Source organism: Capronia epimyces (genome assembly GCF_000585565.1).
Source record: "Capronia epimyces CBS 606.96 chromosome Unknown aczIQ-supercont1.6, whole genome shotgun sequence".
NCBI lineage: Eukaryota > Fungi > Ascomycota > Eurotiomycetes > Chaetothyriales > Herpotrichiellaceae > Capronia > Capronia epimyces.
The window spans coordinates 368,259-384,343 of record NW_006912909.1 but is presented as its reverse complement, the minus strand read 5'-3'; the positions used below and the strand labels follow the sequence as shown (position 1 = coordinate 384,343).

The 16,085-nt window shown below is 53.5% G+C and overlaps 9 protein-coding genes across 9 annotated transcripts; 3 read left to right on the top strand and 6 right to left on the bottom strand.

Annotated features, from left to right (window-relative positions):
• Positions 1-207: 207 nt before the first annotated feature.
• A1O3_07019 (uncharacterized protein) lies at positions 208-2,346 on the bottom strand (the record flags this gene model as incomplete). Its single annotated transcript, XM_007737133.1, has 1 exon — positions 208-2,346. One exon carries the CDS (start codon positions 2,344-2,346, stop codon positions 208-210), a length of 2,139 nt encoding a protein of 712 aa, XP_007735323.1.
• Positions 2,347-2,799: 453 nt separating this feature from the next.
• Positions 2,800-4,021, bottom strand: A1O3_07018 (uncharacterized protein; the record flags this gene model as incomplete). Its single annotated transcript, XM_007737132.1, has 2 exons — positions 2,800-3,945; positions 4,004-4,021. 2 exons carry the CDS (start codon positions 4,019-4,021, stop codon positions 2,800-2,802), a joined length of 1,164 nt encoding a protein of 387 aa, XP_007735322.1.
• A 955-nt stretch (positions 4,022-4,976) lies between these two features.
• A1O3_07017 (uncharacterized protein) lies at positions 4,977-5,426 on the top strand (the record flags this gene model as incomplete). The annotated part of the gene is made up of 1 exon (XM_007737131.1): positions 4,977-5,426. One exon carries the CDS (start codon positions 4,977-4,979, stop codon positions 5,424-5,426), a length of 450 nt encoding a protein of 149 aa, XP_007735321.1.
• Positions 5,427-5,450: 24 nt separating this feature from the next.
• A1O3_07016 (uncharacterized protein) lies at positions 5,451-6,239 on the top strand (the record flags this gene model as incomplete). Its single annotated transcript, XM_007737130.1, has 1 exon — positions 5,451-6,239. The coding sequence occupies one exon, from the start codon at positions 5,451-5,453 to the stop codon at positions 6,237-6,239; it is 789 nt and encodes a 262-aa protein (XP_007735320.1).
• A 724-nt stretch (positions 6,240-6,963) lies between these two features.
• A1O3_07015 (uncharacterized protein) lies at positions 6,964-7,479 on the top strand (the record flags this gene model as incomplete). The annotated part of the gene is made up of 3 exons (XM_007737129.1): positions 6,964-7,049; positions 7,111-7,126; positions 7,183-7,479. The coding sequence occupies 3 exons, from the start codon at positions 6,964-6,966 to the stop codon at positions 7,477-7,479; spliced, it is 399 nt and encodes a 132-aa protein (XP_007735319.1).
• A 1,329-nt stretch (positions 7,480-8,808) lies between these two features.
• A1O3_07014 (uncharacterized protein) lies at positions 8,809-11,320 on the bottom strand (the record flags this gene model as incomplete). The annotated part of the gene is made up of 2 exons (XM_007737128.1): positions 8,809-9,776; positions 9,895-11,320. 2 exons carry the CDS (start codon positions 11,318-11,320, stop codon positions 8,809-8,811), a joined length of 2,394 nt encoding a protein of 797 aa, XP_007735318.1.
• A 779-nt stretch (positions 11,321-12,099) lies between these two features.
• On the bottom strand, positions 12,100-12,396 carry A1O3_07013 (uncharacterized protein; the record flags this gene model as incomplete). The annotated part of the gene is made up of 1 exon (XM_007737127.1): positions 12,100-12,396. The coding sequence occupies one exon, from the start codon at positions 12,394-12,396 to the stop codon at positions 12,100-12,102; it is 297 nt and encodes a 98-aa protein (XP_007735317.1).
• A 42-nt stretch (positions 12,397-12,438) lies between these two features.
• On the bottom strand, positions 12,439-12,816 carry A1O3_07012 (uncharacterized protein; the record flags this gene model as incomplete). Its single annotated transcript, XM_007737126.1, has 1 exon — positions 12,439-12,816. The coding sequence occupies one exon, from the start codon at positions 12,814-12,816 to the stop codon at positions 12,439-12,441; it is 378 nt and encodes a 125-aa protein (XP_007735316.1).
• Positions 12,817-13,728: 912 nt separating this feature from the next.
• Positions 13,729-15,766, bottom strand: A1O3_07011 (nucleolar GTP-binding protein; the record flags this gene model as incomplete). The annotated part of the gene is made up of 2 exons (XM_007737125.1): positions 13,729-15,578; positions 15,637-15,766. 2 exons carry the CDS (start codon positions 15,764-15,766, stop codon positions 13,729-13,731), a joined length of 1,980 nt encoding a protein of 659 aa, XP_007735315.1.
• Between the last annotated feature and the right edge of the window lie 319 nt (positions 15,767-16,085).

Below are 16,085 nucleotides of genomic sequence, written 5' to 3'. Positions count from 1 at the left end.
TGCTCGTCTGTATAATATATATGCCATCCATCCATCCATCCCGTCACCCATGGCATAACCCGTCACCTATGCGATTTATCGTACAACGTTGATACAGCAGCGTCAGCATGGACACGTCAAATATGCCAGCTGCCTTGAGAGCCGGTCTCGACGACTTCGATTTTAGATCGTGCAAAACCCAACCATGCATGCTAGTAGAGCATACACTCATCGCATTCGAGCATCGTTCCAGCTCTCGAATTCGAACAACATCTCTCTTGTAATGCTCTTGGGGGTCCTCTCAATCGCCTTGGTCATGTCGTCTGACACGATGATGTCTCGGTCGCCGTCAAAGGCATATTCGCCAGCAGTCTGGCAAATGGCGACAATCTCGGCCCCCGAGAAGCCCTCGGTCGATCTGGCAAACTCTTCAATGTCTTCGTTCAACCCGACCCGGTGCTCATAGCCGATCTTTGCCAACCGTTTCTGGAAGATCTCTTTCCTCGCTTCAAAGTCTGGCGGGCCAATGTACACCACGTTGTCGAATCGGCCGGGCCGCATCAGCGCCGGGTCAATGTTCTGGGGCTTGTTGGTGGCAGCGACGACCAAGACGTTGCGCAGTTCTTCAAACCCATCCATCTCATTGAGCAGGGTTGTCAGCACGTTCAAGTCGCTTCCACTCCTGCCACGGGATGCAATGGCGTCGATCTCGTCGAAGAAGATGATACTGGGACTGGCCGCTCGGGCTTTTCGGAACACTTCGCGCGTCGCTCTTTCACTCTCGCCCACATACATCGAGATCAGCTCGGCCCCTTTGACGGCCAGAAAGTTCAAGCCGGCTTCGGTGGCCAGTGCTCGGACCAATAAAGTCTTGGAACAGCCGGGTGGACCGTAAAGAAGGACGCCTTTCTTCGGTTGAAGTCCCAATCGCTTCATGCGCTCGGCAAATTTCAACGGTCGTTCCACGGCATTGTGCAGTTGCCGTTTGATCTCATGTTGGCCGCCAATGTCTGACCAATGCACATTGGGTGTTTCCAGGAATATCTCTTGCAGGGCAGACGGTCGGATCTGGTGAAGGGCTTCGTCAAGGTCTGCGGACATTACGTTCAATGGTCGAGTATTTTGAGTCGGTGTCGACAACGACAGCCGTCTCTCTCTCTTCTCAATCGGAGTCTCACCATTGATTGTCTGGTTGTCCGATGGTTGGGCTCGATCTGATGCAAGTTCCAGGGTCCGTCGAACAAGCGCGTACAGATCAGCGCCGACATAGCCGTGGGTTCTATCCGCCATTTCCCCAAGTAGCTCGTCCTGCGGGACACCGTCGTTGCCACGCAATGCGAGCAAGATCTCCTTTCTCTGATGCGCTGAAGGGATAGGCAATTCAATTTCGGCGGCGAATCTCCCTTCAGCCCGTAAAGTCTGATCCACATCATTTGGATGTCGGACCTCACTGATCACCAATGTCGGACTGCCTCTAACTTGGTCAAACAATTGGTCGAGCTCGTCAAGCACGGCAGATGTGCCGTTCGAACTGCGTGACAGATATCTCGCGCCTATGGTGACTAGCCGGGCCTCATTTGAGAGTTGAAGCTGTGTTCCTGGTTTCCAGTTAATAAGCATGGGCCATCCCGACTCTGCCAGGGCTGAAATGAATGCCGTCTTGCCAGTGCCTTTGGCGCCGTAAAGGAGGACGCCCTGGATAGGGCGATACAACCGAAAATGAGTCTTCACGATTGGGCGGCATATTCTGGCGACAATGTCTCGGACTTGACGAATCTCTTCTTGCAAGCCACCGAGGTGGTCGGGTCGGAAATCTATTTCCACACTAGAAGTCGGTTCATCGGCGGAGCTGATTCGGAATTTGGTGTTCTTGGTCACACGTGCAATCAAAGCCTGCTGAACGCCGACATTACCGACGACGAATTCAGTCACTTCGAGACCCAACTTGAACCGCAGCCGTTGACTTTCCACCAGGCATTCATCAATGCCAGGGATTGCCAACTTTGCATAGCTTTCCCAGAAACTCGTGGCCTCTTCATCCAAAGGCGATCCGACGTGTTCAAGGCTGATCAGAGCAGAATCCTGTAGCGCCTGTGACGATCGGGCAATCGTGATCTTGTCCCCAAGTCTGAATCCGTACACCTCTTGGAGGAGTTTGGAGGTTTGCACAATCGAGTCTTTCATCCCTGCTCCCGAGGCTTCCCAGGCGATGGCCAATTTCTTCTTTCCATGTGCCGGGCTTTCTGTGCCTTGGAGCTCACACGTGTCACCGGACTTGAGTTTGAGTGAGAGCATGGAAACAGCGGTCAATTTTATCCGAAAGGGATCTCGGTCCGTGTTTGACGGACGGACGATGAAGGTGGACATGTTGTCGCGTTTTGTAATGCATCGGATATAAAATACTACCTAGGTAAGAACTAGTAGTAGTCCTTAAGATCGGGCGCAGAAAGCCTTGCAGCGGCGGGAAAGTTTCCACTCAACGCGGCGTCCGCTGGCGACGTCAAGGAACGATTGCAGTCGACCGTTTGTCATATACACGGCCACAACCATGCAGCAAGACTCTAGACTCTTTTCTACCTGGTATGGAGAAATGCAAATGGAAAACTCGAAAGGACTGCGAGAGACGGAGAGAGACGAAGTCATCGAGATCTTGGCGAAACCCCAGCACGTGACCTGCTGGAGCACGAGACGAGGCTGTCTGTGCGCCAGAGGCATTATGTGTTCTGTACAGGGCCAAACTTGCAGATGGATTATCATAAGACTGCAAACCATGTATGCTGGTAGTGGTAGCGGTAGCCTCAGCCTCAGCCTCATCATCGGTCATTCTAGAGACTCGAGAGAGGTTTTCTTCCCTGCACTGCGGGTGGCTCGTTTTGTTAGACCCCCGTGCCTGTCCTCGGCCGCATCTCGCCCCGTCGTGCTCGGTGTGTTGTAATCGGCAGCCTCTGCCTCTTCCTCTTTGAATTCTTCACCGAATTCTTCGAGATTGTCCGTAGCTTGTGGAACTTGTTCCCATTCTTCCCCATGGTCCCTCTTGGTAGCTGCCGCGGCCGCAATCTCTTTGACCACCTTTGCGCCTTCGCTTTCAACCCCATTCCAAGCACCACAGCTACTGCACCTCCATCGTCCCAGCTCTTCCAGTGTTTTCACTCCTGGAGGTGCCTGGCCGTTGACCAGGTGACATCTAGAGCATAACAGCACGAGCCTGTTCTTGGCGGCGGTTTCGTCCTCGCCCAGTAGGACATCTAGAATGCGATCATACCAGTGAGGGGTGTGGTCATAGGCCGTACTCGGTGGTGGGGGCTGTGGAAAAGCGTTCGGAGCAAATCCTGGCGACTCAGGTCTCATGTCCGTGGGGCTTTGTACAATCATGGGCGCCGTAAGCGGTGCCCGTCCGTGAGCCGGAGACAGGGGAGTACTGTTTCCTGGTGGAAGATTACGGCCTGGAATGTTCGCCGTGGGCGGAGGAGCAATTCCAGTCCTCTGAGCCGGCGGCTTCTCTGGAGGATTGATTCTTCTTTTGCCGCCTTGTGGTTGCTTCGAAGGTGTCTTGGCTGGAGGGGCGCCGCCATATTTCTGTAGCAGTTCTTGCGTGCTATCATATTTGGTAGCCTTTTTGAGTTCGGTAATCTTCTGTTCTCTTTGTTTTTGCAAGTGGTCTAGGTATGACTGTTGACGACTGATTCTCCAGTCAAAGAATGCGGTCACCAATGATCGAATAGCGTAGATCAAGACTGGTGCTCCAATGAGACCAGAATAGTGATATAATGACCAGTTTTGCGGGCCGAGCACAAGTACGATGACCAGGGTGTAGAGGAGGTAAGTCAGGGTGGTGTAGAGTGTCCACAGGGCCTTGACTCGACGCCCGCGACTTCGACTGGTGTCAAGGGCGAGGTTTGCGGAGGTGATTTGGGAGGAGAGCTTCGACAGAGCCTTTTCGAACGAGGCAGGGGAGTTCGCGTCGCCCTAGTTTGCTTTCATTAGTGGTGGTGATGGTGGTGGTGTCTTGGAATGGAGCACTCACCTTCCAGAGCCACGACATGCTGGCTCTCCTCATTTGGACAAATGGCCAGACTGAGTCCAGCTGACGGAGAATAGAGGGTGTGTAAGGGGGTTGTCATCAGAACGCTGCCCTCTTCAAGAGCATCAGCATCATTGTAAGATGCACCTGCCACTATGAGGGAAGTGTCGTGTCACGCACTACTACGGAGTACAGAGAAGAGGAGGGTGGAAAGTTGGAGAGCAGGCTGGCTGCGTCACTCTGTCACTCCGTCACTCCGCCACCAACGATACCACTTAATTACTGTGATTTAGGTAGTAGGTACCTACCTAGGACCTTATAGGTGCCTTAAGTACGTATTGGCTGTGCTATTAGTTATATTGGTACCCCGTACCTACCTAGGTAGACACCGAACTCCGACCGCGATGCTGGAAGCTCGCCGCTCTAAGCGCTCTCGCTCTCGGCTCCCTACGTCGACTCCCACTCGCATCGCTTGCCTACCTGTGTGTAAGGTTAAGAATGAGTTCGCTCGCCATCGATTCCCTACCCTGCCAAAGCTCAGGGCATGAGGCATGTAGAAGGACAGCTCGCCGCAGTTCGGTGTCCGCGAGATGCCACTGGAGAAAAAGAATCTACAGAGGAGGCCCTGCTGAGTTGTCTGAGAGCAGTGGCTTGCGTGGTCGTCCTCATCGCCGCGAGAAGGGAGAATTCATTGGTGATCATCAGATGCCAGTCATTTCCTTGAACAGCACAAGACATCTACGCCGTCCAGCAGGCTCGCACTCCTCGCCATGCTTGACCTATTACCGAATTGACTAAGATGCGCCCAAGTCCAGACCTGAAGACAGGCTGTCAAGCGCCCCTAAGCCAGCCATGCTAGCGCGGTCCCAATAGTGAGCCCGACGGCGAATAACACGTCGCATTGATCGCAGCACAAAACTTCAAGGTTCGTCGGCCAGTTCTTTTGTTCTATGTCTTGCCATCAGTCTTGCCCTCCATGTCCGATCGACAGTCTTCCGACTCAGTAAAGGGCGCGTCTCATCAGGACGGAGATGGCGAAATGGCGCTCTTGCCTTTGACCGAGACGTCGCCTGATGAAGGCGACGAAGGCTTTCTATGGCACGCCACATCCACACCCACACCTAAACCGAGACGGAGGCTGGTGGCCGCCTTGCTCGTGTCTTTCCTGTGCCTCTCGTTCATAGGCGTTGCCGTTTACCTCTCCCTGAGACGGCCCTGGGTTGCTGATCCACGTCGCTGGAACGGGGAAACGTTCAAGTCCATCATCACCTTTGGAGACAGCTACACTGACGAGCGTCGATGGCGGTATTTTCACGACCACAACCTCACCTCTCCTCCACCGGGTACTCCGCTGGAAGAGAGCTACTCCACGTATTCTGGCGGTCGAACTTGGCCGCGTTATGTTGTCCAATATACGGGATTGTGAAAGAATGGCCAGTGGAACCCGCAGATGACCCTGTACAACTATGCAGTCGGAGGCAGTAGTTGTTCCAATACAATCACTCCCAGTAACCTGACCTATCCAAGAACCCGGGTCCAAGGGCCCACGTTCCCTTCTGTTCTCGAGTATGCGATCCCAGCCTTTGAAGCCGATCAAGCGACTACCCGAATCAATACCAGCGAAGCCTACTTCCAACCAGCACTAACGCCATCGGATTCCGTATTTGTCATGTGGATTGGAACGAACGATCTTAGAACTGGTGCCTCATTTCTGACCGACAGTCAAGCGCGTGGCAAGACCATTTCTGACTTCACCGACTGCGTCTATGCGGCGTTGGACAGACTTTATGCTGCAGGCGCCAGAACATTTGTCCTCATGAATACCGCCCCCTTGCACTTGGCCCCGCAGTTTGCAAACAAGACTCTCGACGACCAAGGCACAGGCAATGTCACGGCAATGGCGGAAAAGATGCACCAACTCACCACATCGATCAACAGCATCTTCAAGTACCAAACGCCGTACGAATTCAGGGTCTCGAACCGATACCCTCTCGCCCGCGTCGCATTGTTTGATGTGTGGAGTTTGTTCCACGTAATATACTTCCATCCCGACAATTACTTCAACGGGACAGACCCGGCGGATGTGACGGGCTGTGTGAGGTGGTCGAAGAATAAGGCGAGTCCGGATAGCTTCATGTGGCAGGACGATATCCATCCCAGCGAGCAGACGGATCGGATTATCGCGGAGAATTTTGTACAAGTCTTGAATGGATCGTCCAAGTATGCTCAGTATTGGTGATATGGTGACATGGGATAGCCCCAGCCTCATCTCTATTATCGTTGATCTATATGGTCAGGGGGCCAGGGCTACCCCCAGCATACACATAGTTGCGCTGTCCCTGTCCCTGTCCAGACCGAGTATATATATGTACTATAACTCCCTACCACATTTAGATCAGGTATCTACTATCTATACTTTGTATCCGTACTTCCAAACGGGACTGGGGGACTATCAATGGCTATTGTAGGGCGGCGAGACCCTCTCCCTGAAGCGGACACTCTCTTGGCGCTGTCGGCGTATCGGCGAACTTAAGTCGAAACACGAGACGCGCATCAATTCAGTTAGTATGCGAGTCCCATCTCACAACCTATCCACCCCCTTGTGTTCGTTTTGTCGTTGAGGACAGTTCCACCATTCTCTGCGCAGTTTACCGTGTCTTGTTTTCACACCTTGACTGTCCACTGCCCTTTGTGAGCACTTCCTGAGACTGCAAAGCCCCGCCTGGCTACAAGTGCTGTACCCGTACATCAAGCAGCTCACCTGCGCCCGGGTCTGAGCACCAGTACCTGCAACCTGAATTGGAAGACCAACTCGCAACCATGCCCAGCATGTGGCTCACAGATTTACAGAGTATGCCTCCTTCCCCGTGCTCCAGGCTGTCGCATAGAAGCAGCAAGGCTGACTTGCACAGAGATCGGGGTGGCTTTCTGCTCGGGAGGTAAATACGCCTGGTTCCTACACCATGCACCCACCGACCAATATTGACATGACTGTGCAAGGTGGACTGTTCCTGTTCGGAGGTGTGCTGATGTTCTTTGATCGCTCCATGTATGTCATCTGTTGTGGAACGAACCCATGGCGTTCTGTTCTGACTTGACTCGGTTTACAGGCTGGCAATGGGCAATGTGCGACTTGTCCCCTTTCTCCAGACTCGGGATCGCCGAACTGATCCGACTCGCAGATTCTCTTCCTCATCGGCCTCACCCTCATCATTGGCTTCCACAAGACCTTCATGTTCTTTGCCCGACGTCAAAAGCTCAAAGGCACGGCAGCCTTCATGGCCGGCATCTTCCTTATATTGATTCGGTGGCCGTTAGTCGGGTTCCTGGTCGAATTATATGGGATATTTGTTCTGTTTGGAGACTTCTTTGCCACCATTGCCTCGTTCGCAGGCAACATCCCCATCGTGGGGCCGTACCTTCAACTGGCGTTGCAAAAGATCTCAAGGGGGAGAAGGAATGCTGAGCTACCGGTATGAGAACGGCGACGATATTTGACGCCGAGGCCACCGTCGAGCTTTTATGGACACCGCAGTCCAACACGACGGAAACCAGCTGGATGACACAAGCACGACTCTCGACCGTCTGGAGCGGTTTATTAAGGCCACTAGACCAGCCCGGATGATGATTACAGAATGACCGCGCGATTAGGGGTAGCCGCGAACGCCAGCATTCTGACGAGGATGACTCCCGAACCGACAATGCTTCAAGGGAAGCCGATCGCCCACCCGCCATAGTGCTCTCTATGTTCAGCGCCGGGACATCAGCTCATAGAAGCCTCCTCTCAGCTGGATCGTGCAGAGAAAATTGTGCGACATCGACATCGACATCGACTAGATTGGTCTTCAATCTTCATCCCAGATCTTCTTTCTGAGCGTCACGAGCGAAATCATCTTGAAATTCAATTTCGTTGCTTTCGGTCTTACCAAGTATAGGTGCCTAGGGTCAGCGGTCTAACTACACCCTCGTCGCCATTTGTCAGAAGTCAAGAGGTGCATAAACCTGCTCACTTGCTGGTGGGGTGCTCTCTACCCACCTACGGCTTGTGAAAGGAAAGCATAGCTTCTACCTCAGGTATCTTCAGCTTATAAAAGGAAAGCATGGCTTCTACCTCAGGTATCTTCAGCTTATAAAAGGAAAGCATGGCTTCTACCTCAGGTACCTACGGCTTATGAAAGGAAAGCATAGCTTCTACCTCAGGTACCTACGGCTTATGAAAGGAAAGCATGGCTTCTACCTCAGGTATCTTCAGCTTATGAAAGGAAAGCATGGCTTCTACCTAAGGTATCTTCGGCTTATGAAAGGAAAGCCATGGCTTCCACCCTTAGATACCTTGAGCTTGTGGAAGGAAAAGCGATCTTCTACCTGAGGTACCTTGGACTTATGAAATGAAATGAAATGCTGGGATGGATCGATCCAGATGGCGGTGGCAGTGGCAGTGGCGGTGAGTGTGGCAGGTTCCTATGCCATGCCATGCCATGCGTCAGGAACTTCTTCTGGAGATGATCTTAGCGGGGGAGTGGACTGGATTGAGATCTCGACTGGTCCGAAAAGAAGGGGGACTATGTGAACGTGAGCGTAGCGTATACATACATGGGAGTGAGAGACTCGGGCATGCTCCTAGTATGTTACCTATGTTCCTGGCACCTGTTCTGTTCGGTGTGCACAGCACCCTGCAAGACGGTATAGATAGGACAGTACAATACTAAGGACAGGTTCATGTCTTAATAGACGACTCGTGACGAGTCCCACCTCTTCAGTCTTGGTCAAAGACCCTAGGGGTCCCTTGGGTCCCTTGTAGAAGACAATCACACCAACCCAGACCCAGGCCATCCCATAAACCCGCTGGGCCCATGGGCATTGACGTCCGGCGCCATCGCCAACAGATCATACCCCATGCCCATGCTCCATAGCATGTCGTCTTCCGTTTGCCAGCCGCCATATAATCCAGCCCCGGCCCCGGCCCCGGCCCCGGCTCCGGCTCCAAGCCCTCTGCTCGTCATCTCATTCGCGTGACCGAGTCCGGGCTCGGATTCATGGGCCATATATACGTCGGGTGAGGTCGTAGGGCCATGGCCATGGCCCTGTATCCCCGGAAGGCCGTAAAGGTCAGGGACATGCTGATGTGCTTGTGCTTGTGTCTGGGCAGGGGCCTGGTGCTGCTGATGCGGAAGTTCTGACAACAAATGCTGTTGATGCGTGAATGACCCGACACCAACTGTTGAGATGTCTTTTTCTTCTGCCTCTTCTTCCTTCTCCTCGTCTCGTTGTTGTGGCCGTTTTGGATGTTGGACAGGTCCGGGTGCAGCCATGTCGTTCCCAGTCGTCAGGTTCTTTTGTCCATTCCCATTTCTATCGCCTAGATTCCGCCGCAGTAGCCTTTCAAATCCATCCGCCATGGCGTACAGGATATGGCCCTTGCCTGCACGACAGCTACGGAACAGCTCAATGACGGCCTCGATCAACGGCTTCGTTGTGACTTCCGGGTCGATATTGACCCCGATTCCGGTCCAGCGTGAGGACATCTTGATCAAGAACACCACAGCAAAAGCGATGACCGTGTGCAGATACAGAGGGACGCCAACCATGGAGTCTCGGATGGAGGGCTGATCCAGCACAATGACCAGGATTTGGTGGGCAGACGAGATGGCGTGCGATGCTAATGGGCGGAGAGAGGTCGGGAGCGTCGAGGTCGACGAGATGGTCACAAGTGAGCGGCCGCGGAGGGCCAGAGAGTTGAGCATCATGGATGCAAAGTAATAGTGGAGTTCAACACCTGAAAGATAAAATGGAGCAAGAGCTCGTTAGTTCATGTCTCTATTGCATATCTCTAGGATGTGATCAGAGCTGAAAAGAGAGGACAGACGTCAAAGAATGAAGAAAAGAGAACGTACCGATCGCTGGATAATCACCAACGTGGGCATCCCGAATCAGGGCGTGGCGGAATTGATACCTCCATTGGTCCAAGTCCTCAATAAACTGCTGGTGTGTAAGCAGGGTGACATGGTCGCCATCCATCAGCCGCTCCGCCTCCAGACCAAAATGGTTGTACGCCCTGCTGAGGATGATGAATAGGGCAACCTGCGACAAGACGCGATGGTCTGAAGGGGTACACTCGGGGGCGTTCAGGAACACGTCATACTCTTTGATGGCTTGGAGTTCCGCCGTGACAGGCGGTCGGCCATAAGCAATGCTAAAGTGGTGGTCGAGCACATACAACAAATACCACAGCCGGGCACGTTCAAAGGCATGTTCTCGATCCGCCTCGGAGGGTTTTGCCGAGTATAGCGCCTTGTAGAAGGCCTGGTGTAAATTGAGCTCCGTCGCTATGCGGACGCAATGGCCGGAAAGCTTCCAACTCAGATTGGGCAGCCAGAACGCCGCCAGGCAGAGGGCTCGGATGTCCTCGAGCGTGTGGAATCGGTCGAAGAAAGAGGCGGCGATTAAGTCGCGGAGTTGCTTGTGTGCGGTAGCGTGGATTTGCTCCTGGCCGGGGATGTGGAGAGATGTGACGGTGATGATGGCGGTGAAGAACAAGGTGGACGATTCGCGGACGGACAGTAATGAGCGGGATTCGTGGATGGTGGCGTTGAACAGGTAGCGCGACAACGAGGTCTTGAACAACTTGAACATCTCCTCTCCCTCTTCGTCGGTGATGACGCCCATGGAGATCAGATCATGCTCCATATCCTTGCGCGAATTGCGTCGGGCGGGATCGCCGTACCTCAACCGACTTCGAAGCGTGTTGAGCTGGGTCACTTCGTAGAGACTGCCCATGGGCGCGGGGGCCATTTCATGCACATCTTCGGCATTGGGCTCGCGCGAGCTCTCTCGTGTCGTCCGCGGGTTGGTTTCGCCGCGGCTAGGATTGGGATTGGGATTGGGATTTGGATTCGGATGCGTAGCTTGTGATTGTGACTGTGACGGCGGCTGGGATGGGTGAGTGCGTAGATACGAGTGCAAGGGCGGCATTTTCAGATGTGCGAGAATGTCCTCGACCGCACGGTCAAGCCGGACGATGGAGGGGTGAGGGTTGTCGCCATCGTCCTCCAAACCGACCCTCATGCGCTTGGAAGTGATACAGTCCAGACCCAGGCGTAGGCAGCGCGAACACCCGGCATCGCCGCGCTCTAGACTGTCGCATTTGATCTTCAGCTTGCGACAGGCCAGACAAGCCCGCCCTTTGCGTGAAACATGCGGCTCCGAGGGGAGGTGGTCAGCCGACCTCTTGCGGCTGTGCTGCTGCGGCTGCTGTTGCAATTGCTGTTGCTGTTGCTTCTGCGAAAATCCTGGTGATGCATGGATGGTGGTGCCGTCCATAGAGCCGCTCCATGATGGGGGACGGGGATGGTGAGCGAAGGACGGGCTGGATGGGGATGGAAGTGGAAGTGGAAGGGGAGGTTGAGCTTGCTGGACGTGGTCGTTGGTGTCAGTCATGGTCACGGTCGTGGTCCTGCTCAGGCGTAATCACGACGGACGTCACGGTGCTGAGCTGAGCTCCTGCGCTGCTGACGACAGCAATGGAGATGGCGTTGGCGGTGGCGGCCGCGGGTAGAACAGCAGGTCACCCACAACCACGTCCATGACAATTTACTAGTTACTGTATGTCGCCGCCGTCGACGTGTATGTTCCTCTTCCCCGCAAAACGAGCTGCGACGTGATGTGGAGCCAGGTAAGCCTCCCGCCTCTGCGGCCAATTGATCATGATAAACCGGGATACCGTATGCAGCATGGCATATGGCATATGGCACAGGGATCCGATCCAGTGCCAGTCCACCTTCTTCTCCTTGCTCTGTTCTCCAGAGAGATCCTGCCACCGGCCGAGACCAACGAACCGTCCACAATGACCGTCCCCAACAACGTTTTACGAGGAGGACTGGGACTGGACTTGTGTTGCAGTGCCCTAGAACAGATGAGCTTGGACCTACATCAATGACCAAGTTGGATTGCTGCTGAACATATCGAGGACATCTACTCTGGATAGCAGTATCTGACCAACACGGCTCTTGTTTCTCACACCCTCGCATGTATAAGTGTATTACAATGGTACAGGTTGAAATCCATGCTGATTGCTGCTGATTGCTGAGCTGCTAATGAGCTCAGACACTGGCATTCTCGTCTTCCTGACTCTCGCTGCTCAGTCGCTCCAACGGTCCAAAATATCCCCTACCCTCCTCCGCCACAATCTTCGCCAGCCTCGTGAGGAGCTGGTTCGTGATTTGATTAAAGATGGCCTCCTCTTCTGCCGAGCTGTGTGTCTGGCTAAAGTCAAAGTCCTCAAATCCGGTCGGGCCAAGGAGGCGTGTCGCCATCTTAACCACGAGAGAGGTCCAGGTGGTGGAAAGTGCTGCAATATCTTTCCGCAGCTGGGCTTGAAGTTTTCTCGAGTACTCCATCCTTGCCATTTCCACCGCGTCGTCCTTGTTGACACTTTGTTCCTAGTCATCCAAGGCTAACAAGGCTCTGTTCTGGTTGATCTTCAGCTGGCTCCTGGAGAGGTTGGCTTTGATCAGGAACTCGGACACCATTAGTTCCATCTCATCGTCCTCGTCCGGCGCGCGCTCGCTCATCATCTCCAGCAACTCTTGACTCTTCACTCTGACACGGCGTGCCTGGACGGTTGTGCTAACGATCAGACCATTGACGTAGCTATTGACGACCTTTGACCGTAGACTAGATGGGCCTGGGGGGGCTGGGGGGCCTGCGCTCTTCTCGTCTGACCTAGTTGCCTCAGGTGAATTGGCAGTGTCCAGGGATAGGCTCGCCAATGTCTCGGCGGCTTCGTTGATTTCGTCTTGCGAATCGGGAGGCACCATAGTGATGAGTTTCAAGCTTGCTGGTGGGGGAACGGAATGAGGGACCGGCTTCGCCCCCAAAGGCCCACGGGATGGATCTGAAGGAGGGTTGGAGAGAGAGGTCTGGGGCACAGTGTCTCTTGACGCTTGCACGGTCGACTGAACAATGAATACAGCTTCAATCGGATGCTATGCAAGGGCCACAGTCAGGGCTAGGGCTTTGGAAAAAGTGAATTAGATAGCAGTTCCTGAACAAGACCACAATGGCTTTGGGGCCGAGAGGGCTAGAACAAAATAACCATGTCAATAAATTTTTGCAGTATAGTGTGATGAGGAGGAAAGACGGACAGAGCGAACAGGTCTGAAGATAAATGTTTCTAGTCCATCGGTCCCCCGGCGCCTTCCCGTAGATTCCAAAGGTGGCTCTTGCCCTCGAGAGCCTTTCCTTTCCTGCGCCTTTTGAATTGTTCAAGCATTTCATCACGACACAATCTATGAGACACCGAGTCCACTCTCCATCACCTTTCATCCACCCCAGTCCGCATCAGTCCATTTACACGGCATAATTGCTGGCCTGGTTGCCCTCCACGGCGCGTTGACATCGCCAGCTGGTCCAGCTGGTCAGTTGCCAGCGCCGCTGTGTTGTAGTGAGAAGAAAGGTTCCAGGCCCCGGTCGCCACTCTCACTGCAGTGTTCATGGTAAGAGAAAATGCAACGAAAACAGACTTGGATCCATTGGTTTTCTTTTCTTCCTTCAACTTCGAGTCAAGGCAACTTCCCATCGGATGTCTGGGGTGACGGCAACGCGCTAGCGCGGTGCTTTGATCTCGGACCTGGGAAATGTGAACAGTAGAGGCGAGGTCTCTGAGTCAACGGGCCTGTCGTGGGCAGTAGTTTCGTCGTTGCCATCATCAATCGTAGTCTTGCGTCCATCTATCGCGATCTGGCAGATCCCATCGATCTCTTGCCCTTGAGCAAATGGGCCGGCAAGGACGCCGTCTCGTGCCGATCAGCCTCACCCTGCCGAGCCATGCGGTTCATCTTTCTCTGACTGAGCTTCGACATGCGTGCTGCCTTCTCTCGCTTGACGGGGTCGGTGATTCCGGTGGCACTAGAGCCCAATCCGTCTGTGAGCCGGTTGGTCCTGGGCGCCCTAGACACAGATCGGGCCCTTGCTGAAGGTGTATCAATGTCCATTTCATCACCCGCTGTAGATCCAGGCCGGACATTGCGGATCTGTGCTCGGGCTCGGTCGACGGTGGCGGACGACTCGAGTCCAATGGAGGTAAAATGCTTCTCCATCTGGCCCAACGTTCGGGATTTCTTGGCTCGAGGGATGTGTGCTTTGTTCTTGAGACTCTTCTTCATCCGTGCCTCGTTCCTGATTAGCGTCGTCTTGTTTCGGATCAAGTCGGCCTTCATGCGAATCTCGGCGTCATCTTCGTCTTCCATACTCTCGCTCTCATCATAGAACCCTTCGGCGTCCAATCGTTCCTCTTCTGCTTCCAGTGCCGCCAGCTTCTCTTCAATGTCCGGGTCAACATAGTCGGCGACGTTTTTCCCATTGAAGAATTCCGGAATCTTGTCATGAGCCCAATCGGGGTCAGCCAGATCGTAAATCTTCTTCAAATCGACATTGTATACACCAGCACCACCATTTTCTTCTTCGACATCTCGCTCCAGCCTTCGCCTCTCAGGGTCAGACTTGTCGTATTTTTTGTACGTGCCGTTCTTGACTGCCTCAGGAATGTACGTCTCGCTGACGGAGCCTGCAAGAGGTCTAGCCACGTGAATTCTAGCGAGAAGATCGCCAAGGCGGCCCGTGGGAGCATCGGCGTCTGAGGGTTGAGATGCTTGACCAGCCTTCAGTTTGGCAGCCACGCGATCGGCAATCAATCGGTCACAGACGGTATTCTTGACTTCTTGAACTCCTTCGCTGGTGACACATGACAACTGAAGAAGCTCGGTGTTGGAGTTTTGCGTCAAAAGGTCTTTGAGTTCTTGTTGTTGATCGAGGTCAAGATCCTCGGGTTTGGTCACATCCGTTTTGTTGATCACGATGAAGACCAATTTATTGGCAAACAGTGGCTTGATCGAATTGAACAAGGCCATCTGTGCAGATACAGAGTAGCCGCACTGTTCAGAGAGATCCATAAAGTATAAAATGGCGGATCTCAAGTGGGCAATCGCCGTAATTGATTGCATTTCGATCGTGTTCATCTCTTCCAGTGGATGGTCGAGAATACCCGGCGTGTCGATGGCCTGGAATCTCAGATATTTGTAGTCGAAATGTCCCACGAAGAGCGACTTTGTCGTGAAGGCGTAAGGCTGCACATCAACGTCGGCGCGGGTAATGGATTTCAGAAAACTCGACTTTCCGACATTAGGATAGCCGCAGATCAGTAGTGTTCGGGTATTTGGGTCGATACTTGGAAGACGACCCAGATGCTGTCGGACTTGTTCCAGATAGACCAAAGGATCCTTTAATCTCTTGCAAATTGTGGCCATCCGGCCCAGGGCGGCCCTCTTGAGAGATTTGCATTGGAACAAGGACTGGGCATATTTCAACAATCGGACGTAGTCTCTGGAGACCGTCTCAATCAATCGTTTGGCGGTGGATAGAGTGCCCAACGCGATCTTGAAGTGGTCGGCATCGTAGAGGGTGTTGAGGAGATCTTTGTGGAAAGGATGGATGTCCTGCAGGCGGGGGAATCCTTCAAGGATGGCCTGAAGCTTCTCGCTAAAGGTTTCGGCGGTGAACTTGACTTTTCGGGTGTAGAAACCTGGACATATGGGTTAGCTAGGATGGCCGGACATGTCTCCTGTCTGATAAAATCTAACCTCTGATTCGGCTGATTTTGAAGCCTGCGCGAATCTGAGTGGGCAGTCGCCGTTGTGTTCGACTGAGGACAATGTCGATAAATTCCTGAGAGGTCGGGACCGGTGCAATGTCCTTCCAAGTGGTCTTCATCTTGCCGGCTGACCCTTGAGGACGATGGTGAAGAGGTGAGAGGGAAGAGGCTGGTCGTGGCGGGAAGTGAAATGCACCGCTGGTCCTCCTTCGAGACAAAATTTCTAGTCGGTGACTGGGGAATATTCTTATCGCTATCGGAAAAGATGCAACTTTTCCGAGCGCCAAGAACGGTCTTGCTCTAGCTGTTCCAGGACTAGTTCTATTCTAATGTCGCCAATTCAATCCCCCAGGCTAAGCGACATGAGTTTCTGATGCAGTGATATTGCCTGTCCTGCCCGTTCCATATCTACATATGTAGTATGCTGTCCACCTGGTA